An 18,482-nucleotide genomic window follows, 5' to 3' on the forward strand; every position below is an offset into this window, starting at 1 on the left:
GTGGGACAGCCTGGGCAGATGTATCATAGCCACGGAGACCTGAGCAACTTCTCGTCACACGCGCACACGCTATTGTACTATTACTATATTTTCTGCTGAATAAACATAATTCTATAGTTCAATTTGGTACTTGTTGATTTGTCTCTAAAGCTTACGGCTTTTGGAGCCTTTGAGATTACGCACACAACAATATATTTGTAGTGTTTGTTCCTGTGAGTCTTAATAAAAAAACGGAATTATGTCATTATGATATCTTCATTATTTCAGGAGATATTGCAATGGGTAAATCCTCACGGGACACCCTGTATATAGCGAATATATTTTTGTGAAAAGACGTTTCCGTCAATTTAAGAACCATGTACAAATCTTACATATTCTTATCATATAAAAATATTTTTATTATTATAAATTATAGTACAAGTAGCTAATAATAATACATTATATTTAACTATTTCAAATTATAATACATGTTTAAGTCAAATATAGTCTCAATAGAGTTTTGAAAAAACATATCGTTATTTTTAAATAATTAAAAATGTCATAAAAAATATTAATTATTATAATACAAGTATATGTCAGGTTTTAAAAATCACATTCTTAAGTATAGGTTAGGTTTTTAAAAAATCATATAATTATAAGAACCAGTTTTGACAAACATGTACCTACTAATTTAATTGGAACTTTTTTTTGTAATTGCTTCTTCAGTAGTTTTTAAACGGTTTAATATTTTTATTTTACAATACTATTTTATTTTATATATACCACAACATATATATTGCTTAAAAATTAATACTATTGGTTTCCAAACTTTCTTTTGCGGAAATATCTTTTGGCGGAAAAGGGAATCGTACCTTTTTCGTTTTTGGCGGAAAAGGGCTATACCTAAATCAGGGAACCGGTTTTTTGGCGGAAACGGGCGATGCCCGTCAAGGCGATAGCAGCTTAAAATTTGGACTTTGTGACCTAACCTAGTATGGAAATTAGTGGGAGGGGAAGCTGTACAAAAAGATGTCAAGATCCCTACATATACCGGATCCGGTCCACTAGTATATCTATCCCTTTATCTTTAAATTTAAAACATATTTTGGACAACTCTCCGACACTTAATAATAAATATGAATATAAAACGCTTGCCAAGTCAGAGATCGGCATATGAACATTCTTGATTTTTAATTTTTAGGAATTTATTATCTGTATGTTATATGTATGTATTTTATTACAATATGATTAAGCCAAAATTGTACTTTAAGGAAATAATTAATTGCAAATTATTTTATTGAGAAGATATTAGATTAGGTATAGTTGAATATAATTAGTTTGAATTTAAGAGGTATTAAAGTCATTTTGATTGGTTTATTTATAAAATTACCCATTTAATAAACTTGGTAACAAACAGTCTACCTACCGACTATGAGTATTTTCCTATGTCACACCCAAGCGGTATAATAATTTAATTCCAGAAAAACGTCGGTGTGAACACCCCCCCAAAAAAAATCATTTTCATTTTCATTTGGCGAGATAATTATCCGAAACCGGGGACGAGGTCTTGTTCGATTCACATTGGCTAGGAGAAGTGCTGCAGTGAAGATTTTCAGAACTTTATCTTTAATAGTTTAATAGTTAATTTACCAAAGAGCTCTAAAAAAAATTTGGATACATTTTATTGGGCGTTTTTTGATGTTTTTCAGCTTTAAAGCTTATTTGTAGTGAATAAACATTTGAAGATAAAGTTCTAAAAATCTTCACTGTTCTTCTCCTAGCTAATGTGAATCTAACAAGACCTCAAAAAACAAAATATGTTCAAAAGTTTTTGAAATCTACTTCGCTAAATGAAAATCTGGAGAAAAATAACTTTCCTAACCTTAACTGAAAAATTAAATAATTTTTGTTTAAAAAATTTTATTTCACATTTTGTATCTACTTGATAATTTTTTTAATGAGCTATCACAGTTTAAGAGAAAAGTTAAAAAAGTAGATATTTTGGGACTGTTTAAGTCCAAATCTTTGTGGATTCAAATCGTTATACCACTTTGGGTGTGATGTCGGATCTCTCTCATTAATATTTTCTATATTTAAGCTAGCGTAATTACCCACCTACTCATTATTGCTGAGTTACGTTTTTACTATTTTCCTCTATAACACAAATTCTTGAAGTTTTCGAAATTCAGACTTGATTAAATATCAAGGAAGTAAAAAATCAAATTTTTGATTATGATTCTACCTTGTTAAAATCACCGCTATTTACAGCTACAAACGTTCCGATGACAACGAACAATAACTCGTACGATAACTACAGATCTGCAGTAACAGAACCAGGGGCGTATTTGAGTTATAAAGCAGTGTGGCTAAATCCCTGTGAAAATTCCAAAAAATGAAATATGACAAGTTTTATTATTCATATAAAATACAACTTTTTTAGGAATTCCGGGGATAATATCAAATAATATAATAATAATAATAATAATATATTTATTCAGCCAAATCAATTAAAATTAAATAGTAACAATACATTAATAATAGGTAGCTGATACGTATACCAACTGAGCTATATGCTCGTATCTGGTATACGGAGTTCATGGATATCTCAATTTATAGTAAAGTACATATACAATTAAACAAAAACAAGAGAAGAAAAAATAAAAAATAAAAAAAATATACAATTTATACAAATTGCAAGAAATGTTAATTTATCTAGTAAGTGCCTGTACATTATTATACATCATCACATTTTTTTTTTAGTATCCATATTTTAATATTATATTACATTATGTAGATGAAAGTGATTCAGAGTTTGAAGAACTTAAAATAAATCGTTGTTTGTTTCCTGAAACTAGTCATCTTAATGGTAATTATATTACTTGAATTGTACAACAGTTGAGCTTAATTATTTATTATTATTTTATTATTTAGCTGAGCCTCGGGCTATGGATGTTGATGCTTATGACTATGGTAAATAAAAACTAATTCTATACATAACCTATACTGTTTTATAATTATTGTACATTTTATATATAGAGGTGTCTCACATTAGTGACTCTGAAGATGAAATTACTGACATACACAACCCGCCTGTACGCCCAAAGAACCATACAAACCCAGAATCTGAACCAGATCGTCAGTGGAGAGTCGATGACAAAGTTACCAATGCATTTATATTCAATCCTAAAAATGAATTAACAGGTATTAATCCAGACTTATTTGATTGCATGATTGATGGATCCCCACTTGATTTTTATAAGCTATTAAAATATCAATAACTGATTTTCGAAAGTCTTATCACTCAAAATATTGAACCAGAACCAAATAGCCAAATTACTACAATTAAACATAAGCTAATAAAAGCCTCAAAAAGTAGGTGCCATAAATGCTATAGCATAATAGTGAAAAAAAAAGGTAGACAACATTCACAGAAGTATTCCAAAAAAACTAGTACAAAATGCGAGGGTTGTGACAAATACTATTGTGAAGACTGTTTTTTTGAAGACCACAAAGTTGTACCAATATAATTTATTTGTTTATTTTTGTTTGTTATATTATAAAATAGTTCCATGATCCACCAAAGAGATGACAAAAGGTTTTATAGATCTACTCTTAAAATGAGAAAAAGTTATTTATTAAAATTTGTTTTATGTTATTGTTATAATTATTAATTATTACTATAAGGTTGTTCACCTAAGGAAAATGTTAATTCTTAAATTTTTTTTTATGAAATGAAAATGTTACTTTTTAAAATTATTTTTATCTTTTTGTTAAAATATTACTTATTATTCTTATAAGGTAGTTCACCTAAGAAAAATTTATTAATTTTTTTTATGTTATTGTTATAATTATTTATTATTACTATTAGGTTGTTCACCTAAAAAAAATGAAATTTATTAATTTTTTTTATGTTATTTGTATAATTACCTGTTTAACAAGAAAAATGTTTCTTTTTAAATTTTTTATCATGTTTTATGTAAACCTGTAACCTCAAGTTCCTAAAAAATTATATTCTATAATCAAATATCCTAAATTTAATGGAATGACAATATTATTACAATATTTTTATTTTGAGATTCCATTTGGTATCTCAGTTTGTTAGGAACAATCATCAATTTCTTTACATGTTACTCACCACCGCCACGAGACTCTATTAAGGGTCTCAACTAGAATTTGTCCAAAATTATTGTATATCAGTCATATAAGTGATACTGAACCCATATTTAAATTTTCAGCAAAATCCAATCATTTTTTTTTTCAAATCAAATTTGAGTTATCATATTAAAATACCATGGCGTCAGGGAGTAAACTAGTGAGACCCCAAAAAGGGTCTCATGGCGGTCAACCTGAATTAGATCGATCAGAGCGTCCTCAGTTCCTAAATTTTTTCTAAATCCGTATTGTCCATCAAATAATATTTTAAATCTTTCCAAGTATTATAATAGCTGATTTTTTATTACTTTTTCAAGGATTTTAGCTAGAATTCCTACTATTGAGATAGGTCTGTAATTGTTGAAATCGGTTTTATCTCCTTTTTTATGAATCGGTACGATTCTTGCTACTTTAAATTCGTCGGGTACTGTACCATTAGTAATGCTACAGTTTATTATATGTACAATAGGTAGTATTACATTATCGCCTATTTGTTTAAGAAACAGTGCTGTATAACCGTCAGGTCCAGGTGACGAGTTGTTATTTAGATTGTTTAGTATATTTATAATTACGGAACTACCAATGATATTTAATTTGAAGTTAGGGCTTGAGTTAGATGTATTGTTAGTATTTATTTCTAATGTATTTTGTGAGTTATTTATGCTATTAGTATTAGGGAAATTGTTTTCTACTAATCTGTTTCCGGTTGTTGCGAAATATGAGTTAACTATGTTTAAGTAGTCATTAGGCGTTGAAGTCGGATATTTAACCTCTATTATTTCATTAATAGGGAGCCCTGCAGATTTAGATTTTCTCCCTGTTAGTTCATTAATCACTTGCCATATTTCTCGTCCATTACCTTTAGACGATTCTATTTTATTGATATAATATTGTTCTTTAGCTTTCCGAATGAGTATTGTTAATTTATTTCTATATGCTCTGTAATAATTTAATAATTTGTGATTTGAAGAATCTTTTTTAATTTTCATGTTAAGTTTATCTCTATTTTTTATTGATGTCACAAGACCACTGGTCTAATATAGGTCAAATATGACATGTCAATGCAAAAAAACTTAAAAGGCTCTCTATTCGGTGGTGTTACCACAGTCCACAGTAATCTAGGGTAGATAACCGACCGTGGTCGTTACTCACTCCTGCAAATCCACCGATGGGTGTACACTGTGTACAGTGAGCGGATCGATGGCCAGTGGTCATTGCTGAAATGGCGTCTTCGATTGACGACGCCATCATGTCTGAAACTCTGAACCATAGACATATTATATAATATATGTTTATATATGTCTATGGGCTGAACCGATCAGGATTGGGTCGGTCGAAAAACATCTATATTATTATAACTCAATACGTGCTTCATATACCTACTTATAAGTATATAATCATATTTTTATTTTTATTTTATAGATAGCTCGTTTATTGCTGTAATATTGTAATATCACATTCAACTATGGATACCAAAATGTAAGTTTTTAACTGTATTTTGAAATTGAAAAATTATATTTATCATTTTAATACTGATAATTATCTAAGTACCTACATACCTAAGCATGTAATATTACTTATGAGTTACCTTTCACAAAATGTTTCACATTAAATATAAGTAATACTGTGTTTATTTCTCAAACAAATCGTCTGTGTTATAACTACATAGGAATCCTCATGTTTTATTAAAAAACAAAAATTGCACCTATGTCCAACGTGCCAAACTATGATCGTAGGCTACTGGTTTTAATAATGAGGTAAAAAAGAGTACTTGTAGTTAACTTTAATTTTTAAGATAACTTTTATTTAGTGATGATTTTTTCAATTAAATTGGTAAACAGACACCTTCTGAACTCATTTTCTGTAGACGTCCCTGGTGTTAACACTGTTAACTGTATTATATAATGTATGTTGTGCTTTATGATCCTATACTTACTATTATGCAAATTTGTATTGAATATTTAAATTTATTTATTTATAAATTAAAATTAGTTTATAAACTTACAATTTTTTAAAAAAATTTTTCTAGAAAAATAGAACTAGTGATTTATCACAAAGAACAATCAATAGTTCCATAAAATTTAAAGATTTCAAAAGAAGTAACTATAACCAGTGTAACCCATGTCAAAAATATAGAAAATACAATATTAAAGTTACAAAAATTACCGGGTAGAACTATATTACATTTAAATCATTTAATTAAGTCTGAGACAGTTTTTAAAGTTCCTAAATCTCCCAAACTTAAGACAAATAATATTAAAAAAAATATCATGAGACAAAAACTAAAACAAACATTTAATAATATTTTATTGGTAACAAAGAGTTCAGATAAAGACATTTTAAATAATCTAGAAAGTTCATTTAAAATATACCCAGTCTTGGAAAAAGAAAATGTACAAAAAACTAGGTCTCCCAAAAAGCTTTCAAAAAAAGTACAAAGTACAAAGTTCTTCTAAAACTAAATCAAGAAGTCTTAAAACTATAAAATTATCAGAAGAAGCATCAAATAATTGTTAAATGTTCACTTAAGGAGTTAAACTGACAGAAAAAGTGTCAAATAATAATAGTAATATTACCTCTAAGAAAGTGAAAACAATTTCAGATAAGACATATAAAAATAACATACAACTCAAAACCAATAAAATGAATAAAGATAATTATAAACTTATGGACTTATTAACTGATGGTCATATTAACATTGTTCCTGCATATTTTCCTTTAAATTTTATTGATGGTAGTGTTCCTAAGTATGATGATTTTTTAATGGGAATAAGTAAATCTTCTGAAAACAGAAGTAGTATTTTGGAAGCTTCTCAAAATGACACTGAAAAAAGATCTATAATAAATAAATCAGAGTTGAATTATAATGGTATTAAAAGAAAGGAATCTCCAAATGATTTGTCTGTGTGTGAACAACTAAAAAAACAGAAGGTGATGGTATAAACCAAATGATGGATACCACATACACTATACAAGAACACAATCAACCATTTCAAAATATGATAAGCTATTATTGTAAGAACTCTATAGAAAATATGCCTAAGCATGAAAATAACATAATGGAATGAGCATACTTCTACTACCAAATAATATAAAAAACTCATCAAATTTAAATTCTTATGAAAATGAAAATGGAATTAAAAGAATGAAATCTCAATATGAATTATCCTTATGTGAAAAACTAAGAATACAGAAAATATAAGGTGCTTAATGTTTCAATAAATAATTAATAAACATTTTTAAAGTTGTTTATTGGGACAACTATAATATTTATATTTCTTTACTTTATTAACATTTTAAAATTTTGAATTGTAATTAGAGCTTATATTTAAATCAACTTTTATTTCAAACTTACTTATCTATATTCTTTTACCTATACTAAAATACATTTTTATTTTTATTACTGACAATAGTTTATTAAAATATATCATTATATATGATATTACATCAATTAGGATATAGCTATTTGATTTGCTTAATTTTCTTATTGATAAAATAATAAATATATGATTTTAAAATAGTTATTATGTACTATAAATATGTAATTTATATTTTAGTTTTAAAATAAATAAACAAAATTGCGTTGTTAAAATGTTAAAATATTTTTATATATTTCATATTTAAAAACTTCTTATTTACATTTTTATATTCCTGTACTAAATTTATTTTTCTAATTAATAAAATAAATATTTCATTAATTAGGATACAGTTATTTGAATTTACTTAAATGTTTTTATCAATAAAACAATACATGTTTATAAATACTATTATTAATATTAACAAAAAAAGACAAAAAAAGAAATTTAAACTTTAAAGAATGTCATTACGAAGTATTAATAATATATTAATATCACTTTAAAAGCTATTATTACATTTCCAAATTATTTAAGATGTTGCTACATAGGCATTTTTTGTCTCTATCTTTAATAGCCGTCCCAAGGGAGGGGGAAATGGGGCAAGTTCCCTAGGGCGTCCTAAGTATTAAGAATTTAGGGGCCGTCATAAAATTAATAATAAAAAGAATAATTCGGTGTTTCTTTTTTAGATATTAACTTTTTATGCTGTAATATCGAAAATTAATATCAAATTGTTTATTATATATACCTTCAATAATATATAACTATCAATATCAATATTATCTGTGACTGACTGTGAATTATGATGACTATTATAAGTTTATTACCCTAAGATATATTATGTATAGGTGTTATTGATAATAAATACTAGTATTCAATTATAACTCGTTATCAATGATATTAATATTTTTTGTAAAAATAAATTGCGTTAGAGTAGTTTGATTGAATTCTGTAAATAAACATCACTTATTTACTAGTGCAAATTTACAATTTTGAATTTTCAATGTTGACTGTTGTCTCTTGTCTGTTGCACACACAGCAGCGCATAACGTATGATTTAGGCTTAGCTATTAACATTGCTATTAACATTGTACATCCGTGGCGTAATAATCATAATATTAGTTACGTTTTAGTAATTCATATTTAAGTTACTAGTTTTGTGTTTTATTTTACCTACAAATAGCCAAAAAGAGAACGAGTAGGGTGCAAAATAGAAAAATATCAAGAAAACAAAATTGCGAGAGAAGAATTAAAGAAAAAAATTGAAGTTTTTGATTTATCAAACATTTAGGTAAGAACATTATAAGTGTTTAAGCATTGACAGAGTTTTGATATTTTAATTTTCGAGTAAGGTAAGAGTATGTGAAACATCACAAATTAAAATATTTTGTTTGAAAATATCTGAACATCGCCAACGCTAATCTTGGTATTTTTCAATTAATTAATAAATCACTAATTAAGGATTTACAACTTTTTATTTTATACATACATTAGTAGATAAGACACTTTTAAAAATATTATTTTTAGTTTTTATATTACACGTACAGTTTTGTTAACATTTTTGTTGATTAATTCTTTTTCCATCTTTTTCTTCTGTTCTTTAAATGCTAAAGTATTTGCCTTCCTTTCTACTCTTCTTTCCTAAAAACAAAATAACCAGATAACATATATGTATATTTAAATATTTATTATTTTTAAACTTAATAAAGAGTCACACCTGTCTAAATTCCCTGAGTGCTTTTTTCCTTTTCAGTTTTTCTTCAGGCGTCTCATCTTTTGGCCTTATTGATAACATAGATAGAGCTGATATTACTGATCTAGAATCAGATTTTGGTGCATCTTTATTGTCCAAGGTTTTCAATGCATGAGCTGTAAGCCTCTGTTGTAATATTGGAACACCGGTTCTAGGATTTATTCGTATTTTCTGAATCTAAATTATATTTATTGAAATTGAATTATAAATATATATTTATTTTGTAAAGTTTTAACTATTACACAATGATAAATATTACATTTCAATGTATGTGTAAATGTAACACAAATGTAATACAGTAGTTTCGCTAATCCAGACAATCTATATTTCGTACTTTAATACTCATGTATAATGTATAAACTCGGAATACCCAGATTTAGATATTATCGTTTCGATTACATATTGTGATATTATTTTGTACAGTGGTGATTGTGATATTATTTTGTTCAATGGTGATTGTGTACACGTTTATTTTTTTCTCAGATTATTATAAAAACAACATAAAATTACAAAAAATAAAAATATATCACAGAGTTTTTAAGTGAGTTCATTCTTATTTCCTTTAAATTTGTATTGATACATACATTTATATATGCATATGTAATACATATACCATAATAATAATAATGAAAATGTGTAATGTAAAATTGTAAATCAATAAATTTTGAATTTGTATCAATATATAAGGTGTTTTTTGCTTATATTTATTAGTAAGTTTAAAAAAAGGTAATTCTGTTTAATCTAGATATAGTACGGTCCCATCTACTTCAGATAAGCGAGACTCTACTGTACTAAATAATTATAATAAATATTTGTTAAGACTTAAGCGTTCAACATACCGGTTGGTCCTTGATAAGAGCAGGACGGTTGTAAATATTAGAATATGTAGAAATTATGCTTTCACAATCCCATTTTTTTACATCTTGGTTATCAACTGGTAGTTTATAAGTAGGTTCTTCTTGATCAGAATCGCTGTCAAAAATTAAAGCAGCTGTTCTATCAGTAGGTATTTCATCCTAAAATACACAAGAATTTAAAAACTAAAATTTACTTTTACCAGAAATTTTGTATCATTTTACCCTTTTCATATTTAATTCAAATTCTTCAGCAGCTTTTTTCAACATATCAGAATCCATTGTCAATGTACCTTCAATTTCTTCAGTTTCTAATGCTCCAATATCTGCATCATCATATGCAGCAAACATCTAATGACAAAACACATTCATTTTCAATTTTAGTTATTGTCTTATTAAAAAGTGTCAATACTTGTTCAAATTGATCATCTATTAATTTTAAATTTTCATTTCGCCTTATAATAGAACTGGACATTGAGTAATCTGTGAAACGTGATTTGGTATCTTCATTGTTTAAGCTACCAATATCATCGTATGCCTCACTGTCATAATGATCACTTTCTTCATTTATGTCTTCTAGTTCATCGATATCGTCATCTGATCTGAAGTTCAATAATCATAGAATACATGTGTTTAATCTAAATATACTATTACGATAACTTACCCAGGTTGATTTGCCATGACCACAAAATCATCTTCCAATTCATTATCTGGATCTTCAAAATTAAAGTCATCGTCCATTGCAGCTACAATGTCTGGGTCCAAATCCAAACGCAAACCTATACCATTAAATGTATTATATAATTAACCTATTAATATTTATGATTTATTCAAAATATTACCAGATTGAGGAGCGGCTTTATTTAACAAGCCCACTTTTTCTTCAACTTCAGACTCAAACACTGAAGAGGGCAACATAACTTTAGGTTTTTCTTTCTTTATTATACAATGAAAAAAAATGTCAAGTTCATACATTATGTTTTTAATATAGAATAAAATACCTATTAAAAAATATTGTTTGTACCTTCTCATTATTATGGTTGGCAGGAGCAGGCAATAATATAAAATCATTGGATCGGCATTCTTTTAGATGTTGTAAATAATCATAATCATCATCAAAATATATCCCATATTTAGCTTCTTCATCTTTGCTTTTTTTCTAAAAAATAAAGCATTATATCTTATAAAACTGAAAAAAAACAGATTATTAATAAAGAAGCTTACTCCTTTTGATTGAGTAGGTTGTTGAGGCACCAAAACATTTTGAGGTGCTGTTTCATCAGTAACAAGCGGATCATGCTGACTTCTGTGTACCACGTGGAAAGTTACAGAATTTTTCTTTTCAATAAATTTTCTTTTGTTCTTTGGCTATTAAAATTTAAATAGTAAAATATAACTAATTATTCAATTTTATTTGTATTCTTATACATTCTTAGGTCATAACAAATACATAAATGATTTTTATTTTTTCTGGATTTAAAAATATTTTACTAAATAAAAGACTTAAATTACCTAAAAATATATTGTTACATTATTATTTATTGATTAACCTTAATTTATTCAAATACCTATATTTAGTAAAACATACTTAAATTATGGTTAATTTAATAAAACAGATTTAAATTGTTTCACCTGCCTAAAAGTCCACTATTTTTTTTCTTCAATTTTTAACACATTTTTTGTCAAAATTAACAACTTAGCTAATTTAATGGGATATTAATAATAATATTTCAATTTTAACACAGTGTATTAATATTGATAAATCATTATCACATAAAATAAATCATAATTCAATTCTGAGCTAACTAATTTCTAGTAAAAATAAACGACTAATAGTTAGGTAAGTATTAAAGCTAGAAATGCAAATTAACTTACCATTTTGATGTTCTAGTTACCACTTTCGTAGAGGATTTAAGATACTAAAATGTTTGGTGTAATGGTGTACCGCGCGTGTTCACAATTTAGTATTTACAAATTATTTGCAAAACAATGTAAATTATAAACTCACAAGCCACGATGTATAAATATTGTAGTTGGTGGTTTATCCTTTATTAAATTGAAGATTATTCTTTTTAGTATCAACAACCGTGAGCAGGACGTGAGCTGCAGTGATAAGCACAAGTTCAAAAAATGATAAGATTTATGTGATTACCACGGTTTTAGGAGATCTTCTAAGACCGTAGTCGTGGTCATCGTAGCTGGTATTGTTCTGTGGTATCAGTAGTGAGGCGATAAGTACTATTTATCAGTGAGCAGTGACTGATAAGGAGAAAAATCACAATTTAAAATTCGAAAAAGATAACTTTTTCAAAGTTTTAATGAGACTACTAAGAACTGAATACCAGCAAATATCATTTACAGGAATTGATACCAGACTGCAGAGACTGTCTTCGTCGCAGATACAAGGAAAATATTCCACGGAGCGGGCCCTACGACAGTGAAACCCCTCATTCCAACCGGAGGGTGAATAATCGTTACCGAGCGATGGAAGGTACGGTCATTGCTTGTCTATAATTCTTAGCGTTTTTTTATTTCCTCTCTCCTATCGTTTCGCGATCGATCGACCGCCATGTCGTTGAGAAACGTAGCCCGGAAGCTGCTGCTGTCGCGTTCACGAATCTTGGGTCCTGGTCTCGCTCCACTGCCGCAACAGCAGCCTCGCCGGTCCGTCGGCGCGTACGAGAACGACGGCAAGACGTACGTGTCCATGTTGAATAACAACAATATCCGGGAAGGCATCATGGTTTCCGCTTACAGCCAGTACGGTTTCCGGTTGAACAACGGATTCGTGGTGCTCGGGCCGGTCGTGTGCTTCGCCAACTCGATAATGGCCTGGCGCGTGGAAGACGATCGGGACGTGGGTGTCGACTCGCTGTCGATGCTGTTCCACCTGGAACCCGCTCCCTCCGTCATCGTGCTGGGCCTGGGCGACGGGCCGCAGCGGAACCGTCGCGACGATAATCACCGCAAGCTGCAGCTTGACCGGCGACAGTTGGACAGGGTGGTGTGGGCCGCAGCCCGGCAGTACGGGTGCACCGTCGAGGTGCTGCCCGTGGACGCGGCCCTGGCCACGTACAATTTCATCATCAGCGAGGGCCGGCACGCGGCCGGCTTGTTTATACCACCTCGGTTCATACCGGCAATGGACGACGACGCGACCACGGCCAACGCGCGCCACGTCCAACTGTACGGCTCGAGCGTACCGGTCACCGACGTGTGGGTGGACGCGGATGAGCGTACCGAGCTGATTAACTCAAACTACCGGGAGTTCGCCGAAGTGGTGGGCGCGCAGAACGCTGCTGACAACGAGATGCGGGCGAAATTGGCCGGGGACCGGAAGCCGGCCGAGGACCCGGAAAAGAAGATCCGGTGATCTGCAACGACCGCGTTGTACTATGCCGCCTTTGTTGTAGTCGACCGTTGTTAATTGCCCCATTTACCTGTAATTTCCAACGTTATTGTTCTTGTAAAAATATACATAATTTATTTGTTTGCCATTCTGCAACTATGTATGTATAGATCGGCAAACTTCGAAACAATGCGATGTTTTTATTTTTCTTTTATGTTAAGTTCCTACACGTCATAGGTACTACTTTTATGCATCGGGCCCCGATGATCGGGGTGGTAAGATCATTAACTCTACAATATGATCGAGGCATCAGGGTATTGAAGTGTGAAGACACCACTCAACATTATACTTAATTTTTGACATCACGCCTGCTTAATATGCATAATGCAATAGTATAGATTTTAAATATATTTTTCAAAAAGACACCATATGCTAGGTACAGTAGTGGTCTGACGACTTCAGGTGTCGTTGAGAGGAAGAGAATGAAGTGTACTTTTTGTAATGAGTTTGAAAACCGTCGAATGTGTTATAATTTGTTGTATTATTTTCAATTAAGCACTTTAAATTTCACTGGTAAACTATTACCTACTCTGAATTAAAATATTTATCTCATAGAATTATTTTAAGTGTTTAGAAAAAAAGTCGGTTTAACTAGAATATTTTCTAAGTCAAAATAATAAATCAAAAGGCTGACTGGCGCGAAGGTGCTCAAATTCGATTGGTCAAATCACATCTGAATAAGGGCTGTTTGGGGCTCTTCTTTATAGGCCTACCCTCTACTTCTCCTGCGTGCGTCTGTAATCTTCTCGGAAATGCTGTCCACGGCTTGAAAGTTGAAACGAGTGCGCATCCTGTGTGGCTGGCGGCTGCATTTCCGTTGAAATATATTATTATATTAATATGTATGTATGTATTCTCCGATATCTGCTGCTTAATTTTCTAAGCATTTTTATAATATTCGATTCTGTATAATATTGTGTTTCTATCTCTCACTGTCGTGCCCGAACCCACGCGTTATTACTTTATCACCTATATATTATGCCTAATGTTTATTCAGTTGTTATAATTCGTGAGATATTTACTCCTGACATCTGGGATGTTGATATTACAAAAAATGAGTACTTACTACAGCCTATAAGAGTTTTTTACGTAACATACCGCTTCCACCTCTGAAAGCCAAAGTTAATAGTTGTATGAATGTTATGTAAATTACATTATTAAGAAAGCGGGACTCCAGTCCATAGCAGTACCGAACATTTTATCATGGTAGTACAAATATACAATGTGTCAAAAGGTACCTATATAATATGTTCTTATCAATCGTAGGTACCTATAATCATTCAAATCTTTTTTTTTCAACTGATCTGTAAGTTATGAGGTGGTGAGATTTGTCGAGTGAACTAATGAATTGCAGTATTACACCATTTCATATTATAATATAACACATTTTTAGCATGATTTTCGTTGCTGTATATCATTGGATAGTATTTAATACCTGGATAATTATGAGTTATGAACTAATTATTTATTTATATCAGTGCATTTTGTAAGTGCTAATGAAAACTATGAAATAGCTTCATCAGTCTCGTTTTTATGTGATCGCAATTTGCATTCATCGAGGAAAATACATTTCCACAACAGTATGTCTGCATGTTGACTATAATATTAACAGTTATATAGCGGTAGTCTTTGATAAAGTGTTAGACCTATATATTTAATAGTAAGAGAGTAGGGAATGGAGTAGGTACTATATATACTATACAGAAACATTAGGTTTAGGATGCGGTGCCAGCCTGAGAGTGAAGGTGTATGAATGGATTTGTTTTGGTTAAAACTTAATAGTTTTTGCTATGTTGTACATTTCTAAGACGGAGACAACACATGCGGGAGTGGCGTCATCTTCTTTAAAATGCCATTCGGTAAAACAAATTCAAATTGAATAAGATAATTTTTCAGATTATTTGAGGCAGTGAGATCATTGTTGATGGAAGTTATCGCTTTGTATTCAGAGTATGCAGCTACTGATTTATTATAAGATTGGTTGGTTGGTCAGAAACGTTAATGTTGTATAGAATAAAGGTCCTCACACACTGCAGCGGTGGCGGTAAATTGTGCCCGGACTCATTTTACCGCCACCGCCACCACGTCTTGTGTGGGGACCTTTTTTTTTTTTTTTTATTTAGAAAAAGACAATCTATACACATAGTCTGTACAATAAGTCATTAAGATAACATCAGTGTGGGGACCTTTAAGGATAATATTTCGACTTAAGAAACATTGGCGGTTATAACTTATTGATATGCAAGAGTGTACAGCTCCATAGCGAATTTGAAAATTACATTCTGTGAGATAAGATAAGGTAATAACTAATAAGCAGGAGAAAAACATCTTTTAAACTCATACGGAAGGTCGTTGTGTCAAACACGATCAAAAGCATAATAAGAGGTGTCCAAAAATACACACGTACACAAAATTTTTTTCCAGGGAATATGACACTTACATCTTATACTATCTTGTGAACTTGAACACCTAAAGTCAAATGAGAAGTACGAAAGCACGGTTTTTCTATAATGATGGGTAATATACGTTTGAGAATTAACCTTTCAAGTATTTAAACAAAGAACGGTAAAAGACTAATTGGTCTATGCCCAATGGGATGACAGTAGATCAGGAAGTTTATTTGGCGTTGAGACATAAATTATAGTTGACAATTGCCAAATAAGTAGAAAATAAACTCAAATAATTAGATATTGACAAGGGTTGTATATACAGTGGTGTGGTAAAAATGTTCAAAGGCTAGTGTAATATTTCATCCACCGTGTAGTACCAATAACCCGATGAAAGATCATTCGCTGTTATATTTGTTACCACCTGTAGGAGTTATTACTAAAATACCATAGTTAATATTAAATTATCACCTATCGGCCATCACTTTCTGATAAACTCAGAGGCGAACGTGTTTCGAGCCGCGCTACTGTTTGTTTACTCATATGTGCTACCTAAAAATATCGAAAATCTAAATGCACCTCTAGGTACTTTATAGTTGTGCGACTACTGCGACTTCCCCGTATTTTTTTTATGAACATTAGAAAACTTAAAGAACGTTCTAGGTAAGTATACCATTTACAATAAATTCGGGCGCCGTGCTCAGAATTGTTTTCTGAAAACCAAATGCAATGATATAATGTTATTTTAAAATTAAGTGATTGGGTGCCAACTGAAGTACTGATAGGAATATCTTCTTGTTTATCTAGTTTATTATATTAGTACCTATTATTTATTGGTGAAAATGTGTTCTTTTTTTACTTTCATCACACTAAAACAATACTATGTATTAAAGTACATAAAATACAATTTGTTATAGACACAATATTACAACTATTTATTGTCGGAGTTTTATGGGGCAGCACAAATCCATTTCTGAAAGCTGCAACTAATAAAGTGAAAAGAAATAAGACATTTAATTTAATTTCTGAGGTCACTGATCATATAACCAATTGGCATGTGAGTACTCTATATGTATCATTATATAATACATTTATTAATAAAGTTCCTACATAATACAAATTTGAGGAAATTTAATCATGTTCTATTTTAGTATTTGATACCATTTCTTATCAACCAATGTGGTTCTCTATTGTTCTATTTCACTCTAAAATATTCAGGTAAAAAGAACAGATTACTTCTTGACATATTATCATACATTCATACTATTTAGTTAGTACAATGTGCAACTTAAAAATAAAATACCTATAAACTTCTTTTAGACATATCGTTGGCTGTTCCTATTGCAAATGGAGTTTCATTAGTGAGTACATCAATTGTAGGCACTTTGATTGGAGAAGAAAAGCCGAAATTGCGTAAGTTCATTAACACTTTAAATTTTAAAATCTTTCAAACAACATCACATAATATTGTGGCATACACTCATTCTATTAATTATGTTAAGTGCTCTACAATGTTAAACTAAAACAATTTTAATTGATTTATCAACTTTTAAAATGTATATAAATACATCAATTTCATAAACATTAATTGGGTATTTGGAAAAAAAGTTTTAAATACCAAAGTAATATTGGTTTATGATTAATTAATTAAATATTTGTGATGAACTGTTAAACATTTAAAATTTGTATTTTTTGTCCCTTATAGTAATAAAGATTTTATTTTCAGGAACAATGGTTGGAATACTATTTCTACTATTTGGTATTTTTTGTTTAATTATAGATAAGAAATTATGAACAACAATTTGTTATTTATTGTGATCTATTTTTTTTTAAGCATCGGCAAACTTGGTAGTTGGTACACATGGGCACATTACATTTTGTGTTTACAATTCTTTTTTATTCAAACAAATAATATAGGTACAATAAATAAATATATTTTTAAAAAATAAAAAATAAAACAAATAAATGTGACTAGGTGTACAACATTAAATATAGGAGTAAATATAAATTATATTATTATATGTGTAAGCTTTAACGAAACAAAACCATTTCAATACACAATAAGTAATAAATTATACAATAAATAAAAAGCATTTAAATAACTATTATATCAGTCTAAATAATTTGACTAAATAAAAATAAAAATAAAATAAATACATTCATTGGTACTAGTCTTTTTGTTGAAGTATTAATTTTGAATTTATCAACTGTTATTACTTCATTGTTACATAATGACTAAAAAGTTAAATCTACAAATACATGCGTACCTAAAATGTGTTTAATTTCAATTTTTAATTTTTGTTGAGTTACCTACTTTAGTGAATATACATAACTTAAAAATAAATAAAACTTCATTATATCAAAGAAAACTTCTCAATTGAGTTAATGGAAAACAAATATTGTCTTGTGCAATTTAATTATCAAAATACATTTTTCTAGACTTTAAAAAATTACATCAAAATATTAAAAACATTAATCGATTAATTTGCTAACCAAAAAATATAAATGACAAGTTCTGCTCAAATTTAAAATGGTTGGTAATATATATCATTAATTTACATAATAAAATTTCTTTTTTTTTTTTGGGGGGGG

The 18,482-nt window shown here is 29.6% G+C and overlaps 3 protein-coding genes across 3 annotated transcripts; 2 read left to right on the top strand and 1 right to left on the bottom strand.

The window, feature by feature from the left end:
• Positions 1–8,991: 8,991 nt before the first annotated feature.
• On the bottom strand, positions 8,992–12,180 carry LOC111032637 (protein LTV1 homolog). The gene is made up of 10 exons (XM_022313035.1): positions 11,970–12,180; positions 11,319–11,462; positions 11,119–11,253; positions 10,937–11,030; positions 10,759–10,873; positions 10,507–10,696; positions 10,320–10,445; positions 10,080–10,256; positions 9,205–9,417; positions 8,992–9,128 (listed from the first exon to the last, which is right to left on the bottom strand). Exons 1-10 carry the CDS (start codon positions 11,970–11,972, stop codon positions 9,018–9,020), a joined length of 1,308 nt encoding a protein of 435 aa, XP_022168727.1. The 5' UTR covers positions 11,973–12,180; the 3' UTR covers positions 8,992–9,017.
• Positions 12,181–12,359: 179 nt separating this feature from the next.
• On the top strand, positions 12,360–13,599 carry LOC111032638 (NADH dehydrogenase [ubiquinone] 1 alpha subcomplex assembly factor 3). Its single transcript, XM_022313037.1, has one exon. The coding sequence runs from the start codon at positions 12,664–12,666 to the stop codon at positions 13,465–13,467; it is 804 nt and encodes a 267-aa protein (XP_022168729.1). The 5' UTR covers positions 12,360–12,663; the 3' UTR covers positions 13,468–13,599.
• A 146-nt stretch (positions 13,600–13,745) lies between these two features.
• Positions 13,746–17,691, top strand: LOC111032639 (transmembrane protein 234 homolog). The gene is made up of 5 exons (XM_022313038.1): positions 13,746–14,737; positions 16,808–16,947; positions 17,042–17,108; positions 17,211–17,303; positions 17,617–17,691. The coding sequence occupies exons 1-5, from the start codon at positions 14,707–14,709 to the stop codon at positions 17,682–17,684; spliced, it is 399 nt and encodes a 132-aa protein (XP_022168730.1). The 5' UTR covers positions 13,746–14,706; the 3' UTR covers positions 17,685–17,691.
• The last annotated feature ends 791 nt before the right edge of the window (positions 17,692–18,482 follow it).

This window comes from Myzus persicae, unplaced genomic scaffold, assembly GCF_001856785.1.
Source record: "Myzus persicae strain clone G006 unplaced genomic scaffold, MPER_G0061.0, whole genome shotgun sequence".
Taxonomy (NCBI): Eukaryota; Metazoa; Arthropoda; class Insecta; order Hemiptera; family Aphididae; genus Myzus; species Myzus persicae.

Excerpts from the sequence above, each read along its gene's own strand:
- LOC111032637 (XM_022313035.1), bottom strand. Across the intron at positions 10,874-10,936 it reads TAAAGCCGCTCCTCAATCTG|GTTTGCGTTTGGATTTGGAC; the intron begins GTAATATTTTGA and ends TTAATGGTATAG. Across the intron at positions 10,257-10,319 it reads TTGAATTAAATATGAAAAGG|GATGAAATACCTACTGATAG; the intron begins GTAAAATGATAC and ends TGTGTATTTTAG.
- LOC111032638 (XM_022313037.1), top strand. The coding sequence starts at position 12,664 with ATGTCGTTGAGAAACGTAGCCCGGAAGCTGCTGCTGTCGCGTTCACGA.
- LOC111032639 (XM_022313038.1), top strand. The coding sequence starts at position 14,707 with ATGGTAGTACAAATATACAATGTGTCAAAAG. Across the intron at positions 16,948-17,041 it reads ATCATATAACCAATTGGCAT|TATTTGATACCATTTCTTAT; the intron begins GTGAGTACTCTA and ends GTTCTATTTTAG. Across the intron at positions 17,109-17,210 it reads TTTCACTCTAAAATATTCAG|ACATATCGTTGGCTGTTCCT; the intron begins GTAAAAAGAACA and ends AACTTCTTTTAG.